General features: G+C 38.6%; 1 protein-coding gene across 1 annotated transcript in view; it reads right to left on the bottom strand.

Annotated features, from left to right (window-relative positions):
* LOC101484541 (zeta-sarcoglycan) overlaps positions 1 to 12,920 on the bottom strand; it is a 377,409-nt gene that overhangs the window by 67,743 nt on the left and 296,746 nt on the right. Inside the window, exons 5-6 of the mRNA XM_004539191.4 lie at positions 6,373 to 6,495; positions 3,957 to 4,029 (exon numbers count right to left, since the gene is read on the bottom strand). Coding sequence (XP_004539248.1) covers positions 3,957 to 4,029; positions 6,373 to 6,495 — 196 coding nt within the window. The remainder of the gene's footprint in view (positions 1 to 3,956; positions 4,030 to 6,372; positions 6,496 to 12,920) is intronic.

The following is a 12,920-nucleotide window of genomic DNA, read 5'->3' as shown; positions in this document are numbered from 1 at the left end:
ATTTGAATTTTGAATCATGTTCTTGAGCCTCCACCATTTCTGAACCTGAGACAGTGGGAAAAACAGAATGTATCATAAAAGCACATAAACCTTAGCATCTGGTATCGTTCTGCATATATCTAAAGCACCTGATAGAACCGTTAGTTTAGCTTGAGCAGCCAAAGTGATTTGAGCTTTAAACCAGAAAATCTCCAAGTTTTGTCTTGCGAATAGCAAGTCTATGTTCCCGATCGTGACTCAAGAGTTGGGAGTTCGCCTTGTAATCGGAAGGTTGCTGGTTCGAGGCCCGGCTTGGACAGTCTCGGTCGTTGTGTCCTTGGGCAAGACACTTCACCCGTTGCCTACTGGTGGTGGTCAGAGGGCCGGGTGGCGCCAGTGTCCGGCAGCCTCGCCTCTGTCACTGCACCCCAGGGTGGCTGTGGCTACAATGTAGCTTGCCATCACCAGTGTGTGAATGGGTGGATGACTGGTTGTGTAAAGTGCTTTGGGGTCCTTAGGGACTAGAAAAGCGCTATACAAATATAGGCCATTTACAACGCTTTTCTACAATATGAATAGCCACATCTTGGTTAGAGGTCTTCTTGTGCATAAGAGGGTTTCAATTCTCTTTTCACATTGCGAAAGGAGCGGCGGTGAAAACTCAGTGGAGTGAAATCTGGGGAGCGAAAATAAAACAACCCGCAGCAGGCTTGGAATGTTAAATGCAATGTCAGTGCAGGCTAGTGGGTAGTGGGTAGGAGGGACATTATGCTTGGGAACGGTGCAACGAAAACCGTGACTAGTGTGAGTACAGCCTAATCCAATCCAGGCTGCTATGTTTTAACAGCAGAGACCTGTATTACTAGCTCACCTCCACCTTGATTAAGCACATCTGTGTGTGTGTGTTTGTGTGGGTAGGGGATCGGAACAGTGAACATGTGCTGTGAGACTCACAAGAAGAAAACTCTGGTGTGTCCCATTTCACTGTAGGTATGTTATGCATTAAAGTTTCAAGTGAGTCGTTGAAGAGTGACCTCTCCTTCCTTTTTTTCTGTTTCCCTGTGTGTTTGCTGCTTTCTTCTTCAGGTGCCGTGGTGTTAAAGCAGAATTTAGTTTTCTCAAGGCTGAAGTGCTCTGCCAGCCCAATCCATGGGTTGGCTTGGCGTTATTAAGTCCAGTTCAGTCTGTTAATGTTGATAATCGTTTCAAACAGACATTAATAGATGTTTTGCTAAGCCTAATAACTTAAATACAAACTTGAAATATACCTGTCTCATTTTCCCCTTTATTGTTTTTTTTCTCTGTACTGTAAATCTTCTGTCTAAGAAGAAATCTGAGGCTGCTGTTCTGAGAATGAGCTACCAAAGCTTTTTCTGAATCAATCAATAAAGATCCATTTATGGAAAGCTGTGATGAAGGAAGTTTTGTCTTTAATTATATTCGACAATATAACACATTTGACCACTTTTAAGTGATTTTTCTAACTTTAATACAGTAAAGTTAAGGTTATATACCTAATTTCTAGTAAGTGGCCCAGCCCCTCCTATATTTTTATGTATGTGGCCCTCAGTGAAAAAAGTTTGGACACCCCTGCTTTAAGCCATTTAAACATTCCAGTCAGGTATTTTTTTCAGTTAAAAGTTTGTCTCTTAGTCTGATTCTTGTGTTTCTGCATTTCTAACTTCTTTATACTTTTAATGTAAAAGAAAGGTCATTATTTTGCACTCACTAAAAGCTTGCATATTTTGCTGTATCCTATTATCTGCTGTTCCTACAACTTAGTCTCTGTGTCAGAGCCAATTTTGATTTTATATATTCTTCCACAGCCTGACTTCCATCCTCACCTCCTGCATTTTTTTATTTCGTCCCCCTTCTAGCCTCTTCTGTCCTCTTTATTGCTCTTCTTGTATCTTTTGACTGTCCTCTTCATCACCCCTACTCGGCCATCTTCACCCACTGTCTATCCTATTTAATGTCTAATCTCAGTGTTTTTCCTTCCAACATCATCTGTCCAGTCAATTATATCTCATCCACAATCTCTAATCCTTTCTGTTGTATAGAGCATTCAGAGCATCTTTGTTTCCACCACCCCTTATCTGTTCCTCAGTTTACATCAGTCCTCCCTGACTCCATCTTTTTCACCTTCTCCCTCAGTTTGTGTTTTCCTCTCTGGCAAAAAGCCCCTTCAGCCTAATCCTGTCTGACAATTCCCAAATGAGGCTAAGACACTAGTAATAAAAAAATGCAGCATGCCTCTTAAAAATACCTGAAACTCACTTCAGAGGGTGTATGAGAAAAAGATATGCACATAACTACACAGTTAGCTGCTGTGACCCAAACGAATGCAGTGGCAAAGTGACCAACACTCAAGCTTGACACCATTTTAGTTTTCCTTCCATTCAGTTAGTCAATCATTCAGTGTGCTTTGTGTCCTCCAGTGACCGAGCTCTCTTGTCATTTCAGACCTTGCCACTCCCACCTGTCTGTCTTTTCCACCAGTCATCTGACCTGCCCCTTCTCTCCACTCAACTCCATGTACTTCACTGATTAGTCCTTGCAGCATCACCCCCGCTTACCATCTCTCACTTGCCAGATTGTGTCTTTGTGTAAAGTGCAATTGCTTTCTGGCATTGTGTTGTTTTCTTTTTCTCTTCTACCTCGGCTGTGATCCGGATTTCGCTTCTGTCTGAGCACTGTGTTTAGTTTGTCTGTCATTGTCTACATGTAAAGTTAGTTTTTTCTTTTACTAATTTGAATTTTGAATCATGTTCTTGACTCCAACCCAGTTATTATCAGAAGCAGCATTGAACTGGACTAACGTCAGCTATCTTCTGCTGTGTAATTCACCATAGTAAAATCTGTGCATCATGCTAGGAGCAAAACTACGGTCCAAGGTTCAAAAATGTACCTTGTTTCTTTGCTTTAATTTACGTCTATCTCCATTACACCATTTCATATAACACCGAATCTACTGTCACAAAACCAAAACAGAATTTTTTAAGTGAAAACTCTTCAGCATATAATAATACTCTAAGTATTTGCCAAAGTGGTTCAATAGCCATATACTGTACCTAATTAAGGATCGAGCACCATTGACACTTTACCTTAATTGCAGTAAAACTGTAATTGAGTGATATTTAAAAGCTGAACAAGAAACAATTTACGTCATGACTTGCAAGTGACCCTTGTTATATATACTTGTTATAAAGACAACAAACCCTACAGCCTGTTTCATTTTGGTTTGATTTGTTTGTTTTGTTGTTTGGTTTTGTGGTTCCAGCTTATACAAACTAAAATTGACTATTTAGCAGTGAGATGAGAAGAACGAGCTGGGGAAAAAAGCCCTAACAAGTCCCAACAAGTCAAAATAAAATAACATTTCAAAAGGTATTTACATATTAATATAATCATTCAGTTAAGGTTAACAAAACCTTTTTTCATTTAGATTCAAATTTCATCATCACCATCCTCATCATCACCATCAGTATCATCTTTTGAAATTCTATGCAATAATAAACGCTGCTGATATACCCTGCACATGTATATACCTGTATATACCACACATGTATATACCTATACATGTGTTCAGTGCTTGTTTCAAAGAAACAGTCCATTCACTGCCTTGTTCACTGGCTCCCAAAGGGCCTTTGTTTCCTCCGTAAGCCCTGACAAACTATCAGTCAACAGCATACATCATTCTGCTGTATACTACTTAAAATCATGTGCATGCTGTACAGCAGGACTGGCTAACTAAAACACCCACTTAAGTTTTTACTTAAAACCACATTTTCACTAAATTGTTATTTGTGGTGTTACTATCTTAGAAATTATTCACAAGAACATAGACTTCATGAATAATAAAGCACAACTAAAATATTAACAAGGGAAACTTGTTAGGTGGACCAATGTACCAGTCTCCCTGTCTGACACACACACCCATACAAATCCATGCTTACAAAATTATTTAGACTACTTACTTTAGGTCCTGGGAAGGTTCTGCTCTTACATGTGACGTCTCTACAGAATGACTGAACACTACTCCTTCATTTCCTGCCGAGAGAATGAGAACGAATTACAAAAAGGAAAGCAACCACTGAACTCTTGAGTTATAAACTTAGCAGACATTTCAAATGCACGCCAGGGTGCTGAGGTATTCTGTGTCAGAAACACAATTTCCTTCAAAAACAAGGTACCACTGGGTTGTCACTGTTAAGAAGTATGTGTCCTTTGTGCTGAAAATCAGAGTTGATTTAATGTTTGAAACACTTTAACCACAGGCATCATATTTCTCTCTTATTAACAAAGCAATTTAAAGTATTTAATTATATCTCAACCATCTTTTTTCTCTGTTTTCAGTATTTTTCTGTTCCTGCATGTTAATAACAATAATAACCATATGGCATTACTTTCCTCCAAAATCAAAATTTCCTGATGCAAAATACATTCAAGCATGCAACTGATGTGCATGCTTTTTCCTTGTAAGAAAAGTCTGGCTCTGATATAATGCAATGTTTAACCCCCCGTGTGCAGTAGCCACCTTTGCAGCTGTGAACAGATGCTCATTTTTGGCTCTTGCTGAGACCACAGACAGCATGTTGGAATATCAGCACTGCTGCGGATTTAATACTGCATGAGGCTATCTTTCCCATTGGCAGGCACACAGATAAGAAACTGCATAGTCTGAGCTGTTTGATACTGAAGCAGCATATGCCAAGTTTAATTCTAGAAGATTCAAGGAGGTCCCGTAGGTAGGATGAGAACCTACATCTCCAAAAAGCTGCAACTGAACCCCCACAGGAGCTAAACTTGGAAGTTATTGTGTACTGTTGTATTTTTCAGTTAAATCTCACTTTCTGTGGTTCATTCCAGGGAACACTGAACTATGCCTATGAACTGCCAAGTAAATGAAACAACAGGTAAAATGGCAGATAAGGGCAAACCTTGCTTTGTGTTCTCCTGTTTGACTGTCTGCCTCTATGATGTTCATAACTTAGTCAACCATGCCACAGCTTCTGGCTGATATTACTTTTCCATATTATTGCTACTCTGTCTTTTCTACTATTGTTCTGCTCTCATGAAAACTTTATGAGCTTGTTTGATGACACTTGTTCTTGAACACAACAATCCTTGAACTATTTTTAAAGCGGATAAACTGAAATCAACTTTTCATACTGGGTTTACAGTTTCAGACGCGTCAACTGAGGATAAGCTCGGTATCACTCCAAACTTGCTGCCATGGTATTGGCTTGCATTGGCTGATTCATTATCTATTTACACCTTGTTACTGCAAAGGGCAGCGATATGTGGAAATATGATCTATCTTCATTAGAAAAATACATCAATCTATAAATCTAAAATTTAAACAGTAGCACAGCATAACCCGGCAGACCTCAGTGCCTGAGCTGAATGAATGATGTGCCCATATTTGTATTCTTTTTGCTATCTACGCTCTTTTCGTTCACCTCCTTCAAACAGCAAATGACAGCAACAGTGACCTATAGACCTCGATCTCCTCACCCTCCCCTTGTTCTTCTGCACCCTTATTCCTTCAGAGTGCCTCTAATGAACAAATTACCCAGGTTAGTGTGTGTACGTGTGCTAAGGTGTGCGTAGTTTGTTTGAATTTGTGGTTTCGTAGCAATATACACTCAAAAACTTTTGGGTGTACATGTTGTATTACATACAAATTTTAAGTGTACAGGTGAACAGACATGAGCGGACTCATAATCTTCTGTCAGCTTCCATTTGATTTTCTCACTTCCAATGATCGAGAGAACACAAATGAATAAATGAGAAAAAGACAAATAGATGATGCAGAGTGAGAGTATTTTCCCCTCTCACTTTTTCCATTTTTTAATTTGAGCTAACTACTTTCCCCCCAGTGATGCTTACATGCCATGTCACATATTTCTCATCCATCTGCCTCGTTACCCCTTCTGTCCGTGTCATTATTTTAATTATATATATATATATATATATATATATATATATATATATATATATATATATATATATATATATATATATATATATATATATATTTTTTTTTTTTTTAACTGTATGGCACTGGCCTCTTTCTCAACTCTGCTAAAGCTGCTCTGCTTGCTGACCCGTAACTTGTTTGGCTGCACTCATCAACAGCACTCTGTTTAACTGCTTATTCTGTGTCTGTATGTGTGTATATTCCTGTACCCTTGTTACTCAACATGAATAAGTTTGAATTCGCTGTCCACTACTGAAAATAAGCATGAAAAAAATAAAAGAAATAAGTTCCTTATGAATTCAGCCACATGTATTCATTCAAATTGTACACTTTACCTTTAGTATGTTATAGAAGGTGGGGAGAAGGTGCAGCGATGTCAATGTCTGTTTTATGCTTTTGTGTAACCCTACCTGTGACTTTGAGTTTCTCAGTACCGATGGTGATCTCTTCTTCATCTGCAGAGAACAGAACTCTCTCTCCATCAGCATTCCTCACCTCAAACCTCTGACACTGAGCCTCCACCATTTCTGAACCTGAGACAGTGGGAAAAACAGAATGTGTCATAAAAGCACATAAACCTTAGCATCTGGTATCGTTCTGCATATATCTAAAGCACCTGATAGAACCGTTAGTTTAGCTTGAGCAGCCAAAGTGATTTGAGCTTTAAACCAGAAAATCTCCAAGTTTTGTCTTGCGAATAGCAAGTCTATGTTCCCGATTGTGACTCAAGAGTTGGGAGTTCGCCTTGTAATCGGAAGGTTGCTGGTTCGAGGCCCGGCTTGCACAGTCTCGGTCGTTGTGTCCTTGGGCAAGACACTTCACCCGTTGCCTACTGGTGGTGGTCAGAGGGCCCGGTGGCACCAGTGTCCGGCAGCCTTGCCTTTGTCAGTGCGCCCCAGGGTGGCAGTGGCTACAATGTAGCTTGCCATCACCAGTGTGTGAATGGGTGGATGACTGGTTGTGTAAAGTGCTTTGGGGTCCTTAGGGACTAGAAAAGTGCTATACAAATATAGGCCATTTACAACGCTTTTCTACAATATGAATAGCCACATCTTGGTTAGAGGTCTTCTTGTGCATAAGAGAGAAAGGATTTAAATTCTCTTTTCACATTGGGAAAGGAGCGGCGGTGAAAACTCAGTGGAGTGAAATCTGGGGAGCGAAAATAAGACAAACTGCAGCAGGCTTGGAATGTTAAATGCAATGTCAGTGCAGGCTAGTGGGTAGTGGGTAGGAGGGACATTATGCTTGGGAACGGTGCAACGAAACCGTGACTAGTGTGAGTACAGCCTAATCCAATCCAGGCTGCTATGTTTTAACAGCAGAGACCTGTATTACTAGCTCACCTCCACCTTGATTAAGCACATCTGTGTGTGTGTGTTTGTGTGGGTAGGGGATTGGAACAGTGAACATGTGCTGTGAGACTCACAAGAAGAAAACTCTGGTGTGTCCCATTTCACTGTAGGCATGTTATGCATTAAAGTTTCAAGTGAGTCGTTGAAGAGTGACCTCTCCTTCCTTTTTTTCTGTTTCCCTGTGTGTTTGCTGCTTTCTTCTTCAGGTGCCGTGGTGTTAAAGCAGAATTTAGTTTTCTCAAGGCTGAAGTGCTCTGCCAGCCCAATCCATGGGTTGGCTTGGAAAGGATTTCCATGAAGTGACACTTCAAATCTGTAAACACTTTACTCCCCTCTGTAGTTTACTGACTGTAAACTACAGACTTTAAGACTGTACAGCGTACCAAAATAATGACGACACTATTCACCTGAGAGCATAGTCAGATTCATTTCACTAATTTTATGCACAAAAATGAACTTAAAGCTAAAATCGGGACTAAAGTTAAACACTTCTTATTTCTCTTCATATTCAATATAGAAGTTATATGAAATGTGAGTCGAGACATACACGTGACTCTTTGCTCAGTCTAGCTTCAGTTTACCGTCTTAATAACTACCTCTAATATTTCATCAGTGTCCAAAATGTGTGTACCCATGCGCGATTTTCTGTATAGATGCACATATTCTCCACTCCTATTTATCCTTTTAGGACCCAGCTGTGAAGTGGCATGCATGTTTCCATTTATATAGACTTTGAATCATTTAAAAGCATTTACTCATCAATGTGCTGACTTGATGTAATGTAACAAAGAAGGTGGGCAGCATATACTATGCTGCCCGGATAAAGATGATTTCTAATCTTGGACCTTAGTGGTAACATTTCACAATTAAAAAAAAAAGGCAGTGTTCCTAATAATGAGGAAACAACAGCATAAATAAATAAATAAAAGCTACTTAAAAAGTTGATTAAGTAGTGGCTTTTTAATAGAAATGTAAAACGTTGACAATTAATTACTAGGTAATTATTCAGGTGATTTTGTGATTTGGCCTGTGATTGGATGGCTTTCCATCCTTGCTGAATCTATAAAGAGGTCTCTCTCCATTTCATTCTATCCCTTTTCTTCACTCTCTAGGCTGCCCGGCTATTTTGTGTCAATTAGAAAGTCAGAGTGCCTTGTCAGTCATAATCAAACGTTATTAGCACCTATCAATCTGGGATTAAGCTCTATTTCTCGTCTCATTCTGACTGCCTTTATCCTGTCCAGCTCTATCTCCTTAAACCCTCTCACTCCTCCAGTGACTGTGTGAAAAAGCAATTGAGATTTGTGTTGTCAAAAGCTCACGCTAAAGTGAGGTGTGTATGAGTGTGTTACAAATATATGCAAAGACGTAGCAGATAGAAGGGAAGTTGGCAGTTAGAGGTGGGAGACGTATGCTGAGAGAGGAATCAAAGGAAGAAAAAGGAGGGTTTATGTTTGAGACGGAAAGATGAATAGAAAATGAAGTTTAAATTGGAGATGTGCTGTGCTAGTTGCTGTCTCAGGCATCTAGCTAGTTCTCTTTGGCTCTTCAGCTCTTGCTCTATAATACATCTTGTAGTGCAGATTTCCAGTATGGGCACAGGTCAGCATATTTCCAGAGATTTGTGTTTTATTCACAGAAATTGCTCTTCTTGTCTTCTCAGTAGGGGTGAATAAAGGATTCTAAAATTGCAGGAGATGGAAAAGTTTAGTGGCCAAACTTAGTGAAAAGGAAATAAAAGGAACCTGCTGATGCTCCTGACAGACTTTAGTAGTGCAGTGGCACCAGCAAAGACAATATCGAGCTATAATTGAAGTTACATAAAGTCTATTTACAGGTGAAAACAGCAATTGACAAATAGCCAGTGTTACAGTTTCATTCAAGATCTCAAAAAGGCAGTTTGCATGGAAGAGGAAATTCAGGAAATTGGACTTTGCATGAAAACTGTGGTTGTGATAAACTGCTGTATATATATGACTGCATCAAAGTACGAAACATTTTCGGACAGTGTTGAGATGACAGGATTGCAGAGTTTGCCGGAAGAGTTGTGTTTAAGTGAAACAATAAATGCACCCAATGACATTAATGCTCACTTCAAAACTAATAGGAAATGGAAAAAAAAATGTATAGTCAACTTAAAGCTCTGAGGCAACAACATGATGAGACAAAGTAACCAGAGGTTATTAAATTCAAATGATCGCTTAGAGGACTGACAGAGATTGGCAGGTATAGCTTGCAGAAACACCTCTCCTGAGTTGATGTATTTTATGCAAATGAAAAGTGATGTGGTGTACACTGTTCCAAAAAATAGTAATGTAAAATTATTTTACTGTGTATTTTACAGATGTGTACTGTTTTTCTAGAATATCATTACATTTACATAAGTGGACTGTGATCTGACACGTCAAATGTAAAATAACATAACATCACTGTAAATGTAATACTTACTTTTAACTGTTATCTTGAATGTTGTGTTTACGCCGTGGTGCAGCGTCACTGACAGTTGTTGTTTTGTAGAGAGAGTGCTGTACCATGAGTGACTTCTGTTGTGCTGTTGTTGAACCTTGAGGCATATTGTTGCACTGGCAAGTGTTTTATTAAGGAGCTCCCCCTACCAGCTTGGGGTTAAATAACAAGCTCAATCTCTCTCTGTGAGCTTCTATGTTAAGATTTCTCTGCATGCCACAGTGTAAAACATTGCACGGACACGCTGTGCTAATTATGTATTTTGAAAAAGAAATGTAGAGGTAGGAATTGCAATTAATATAAATAACATGACGCTAAGCATCGGCCAATGAATGTGAACTAACAACAAGGTCGCGGGTAACGCTGCGACCGTAGGAAAAAACCCCTAATATGAAGGTATTTTACTGTGCATTTTACAGTGATGTTCTGTTCTTCTAGAATATCATTAAAGTTATGTAAATAGACTTTGACTTCACATTTTGAATGTAAATTAACGTTAAATCACTGTAATGTAATAAAACATAATTGTCATGATTATTAAATGTATCTGTCTGTACATATGCATATTTAGATTGTTAAAATACATTCACAAATGTATCATGATTTCACAAATATCTGTCCGTTATTTGAAAGATTGAACTGTTGAATTCAAATGTAATGCTATGGAAAAGTATATAACATGAGCCCTATAAGCTTGTGTTACATCACATAAGTATTATTATCATTGCTACTTAGGCCGTTCGTGGCTCAAGAGTTGGCAGTTCGCCTTGTGATCAGAAGATTGCCGGTTCGCGCCCCGGCTCGGACACTCTCCGTCGTTGTGTCTGTGGTCAAGACTCTTCACCTACCGCCTACTAGTGATAGCCAAAGGGGCCGATGGTGCGATATGGCTCCCTCGCCTCTGTCAGTCTGTCCCAGGGCATGCAATCAATTATTATTTAAACCAACTGTTAACGGTGTATTTCTGTACATTTACGTATTATGATTCATATTTCCACATTCAGTGACCTTGTTAGGTAATTTCATTGTTTGATCGCGTAAAAATGTTCCTAATTTAATGTCTAAAAGCACTTGGAAAAGGCAGAATCCCATGTCAAATTAGCGCAACAAACTCTATTTTCATTACTGAAAATAACCATATTTTTATGGGACAGTTATTTTCTGTTATTTTACGGTCTTTTTTTTGGCGCCCCAGCTGCCGGAATATTACCGTTTATTAAGATGGTTTTTTTTCCTATTTATAGATGGTTTCATTGTTTAATCACATTAACATGTTCCTGATTTAATGTTTAGCAGCACTTGAAAAAGGCGAGATCCCCTGTCAAATTAGCGCAACTAATTGTATTTTCATTACTGGAAATAACCGTATTTTTATGGGACAGTTATTTTCTGTTATTTCACGGTCGTATTTTGGCGCCCCAGCTGCCGGAATATTACCGTTGTTTTAGGATTTTTTTTTAACAGTGTAGCTAAATAATATGGCAGATGTATTGTGTGTTCAGGGTAACTTTTTTCTGCTGCAAAATGTAGTGATTATGGCTTTAATAGATGTGATAGTCGATAACACTAGACTGTGAAATGAAAGAAAAGTAGTCACTTTTAAAATGCATTGTTAGTGGCTGTTAGGACTAACACAAAAAGCATAAAAAAGCACAGTATGCATCTCCTTCATTTCTAATAATTTCTAAACACTTTGAAATGACATGAGCTTTTTGCATTAACCTGCTAGGGTATAACCCAATGGTGTTATTTTAGGTTCCTTTCATGTTGTGCTTGTTTTTTCAAACATGTTTCTAAGCCTTTGGGTAACAAACAAAATTATCAAGTGAAGAAATATTTAGTTACAAACAACCTAGGGAGTACTTTTATAACTAGCTGATATTTGTTCATCTTGTTAGTGATCCCCAGTTAGAAAATGTTAAATCTGTGTAAATGAAGTGCATTTGAACAATTAATTTGCTCCTGCAAATGTCTCTCCCACTGATAACACTAAAGTAATTCTGCTGTCACCAATAACAGCACGACTCCTCGTTAGGCAGACATATTAATTGATGCACTGATTTAAATAATCACTTCCTGACAGAATCTCCTCTGTTGTCACAAGTGCCTCCCTCAGCAGGATCCTTCAGCAATAATAATGCTTTAAGAATACCTCACTGATGAAAAGAGGTGCTACAGATGAAATAATGGGGAAAAAAGCAGCAGCGCGTGTGTGATGAGTGTGCTCCTGAGTCATATCTGACTTGTGAAAAGACATTAATGTTAAGAAGCATGGTGAATGATTACGCCACAGACTGCTGAGTGTTACGTATACAGCAGCAAAGAAGAAATAACAAATAATAACAAGAATTAAAAAATGAAGAGAAAATAGAGAATATTGGTATTTAGCAGCCAAAAAGGTGATTCAAAAACATTGTACCGAGCAAGGGGATAATTAAGATAGTTCTGTTATTCTATTATTTATGTTATTATGATTTTGGTCAACCTACTCCCACAGACATGAAAAAAACAAAACCTTAAGGCGGCAGTGGCTACTAGATGGTTTAAGTCTGAAACTGATGTGAATCATATGCTATGACCTTTGCAGTCAACATCTCTTAACCCAACTGAACACCTATGGGAGATTTTGAGCATGCAAATGCCATTTGATTCAAATCCCCACTACCTACCAGGAATATGACTCCGCTGCACTATAGCTCATTCTTATTGTCACATAGATATTTCCATTTTTTTTTCACTATAACTGTCAGTTCAGTGTCTGTCTTTGAAGTCCCGGTTTGTGTTTAAAAAAAAAAAACTTTAATAAATGTTCCACGTAGTAAAATTTTGAATTCCCAATTTGTATTCAGCTATTAATGAATGGGGCACATTAAAGAGGTACCTGTGTAACTTTTTTACTACTGCACATAATAGCATTGAGGCCATAATAAAGTTATATGGATTTGCTCTCCTGGATTTTTAATTCAAGCCTTTAAATTAGAGCTTCTAGCAATGAAGTGATATGGTGCAAGAAGAAACTGTAAAAGGCCCGAGGCATAGGTACAAAGAAGAGTATGGCATAGCCAAGCAAACACTGCATGCATGGTTAATTTTCCCAAGCAGGTCAAGATGAATGTTTAATTAAAATCTCTTTTAATGCA

The sequence above is a fragment of the Maylandia zebra genome, linkage group LG6, assembly GCF_041146795.1.
Source record: "Maylandia zebra isolate NMK-2024a linkage group LG6, Mzebra_GT3a, whole genome shotgun sequence".
Taxonomy (NCBI): Eukaryota; Metazoa; Chordata; class Actinopteri; order Cichliformes; family Cichlidae; genus Maylandia; species Maylandia zebra.
The sequence above is the reverse complement of the archived record's forward strand: the minus strand, read 5'-3'. Positions and strand labels throughout refer to the sequence as shown.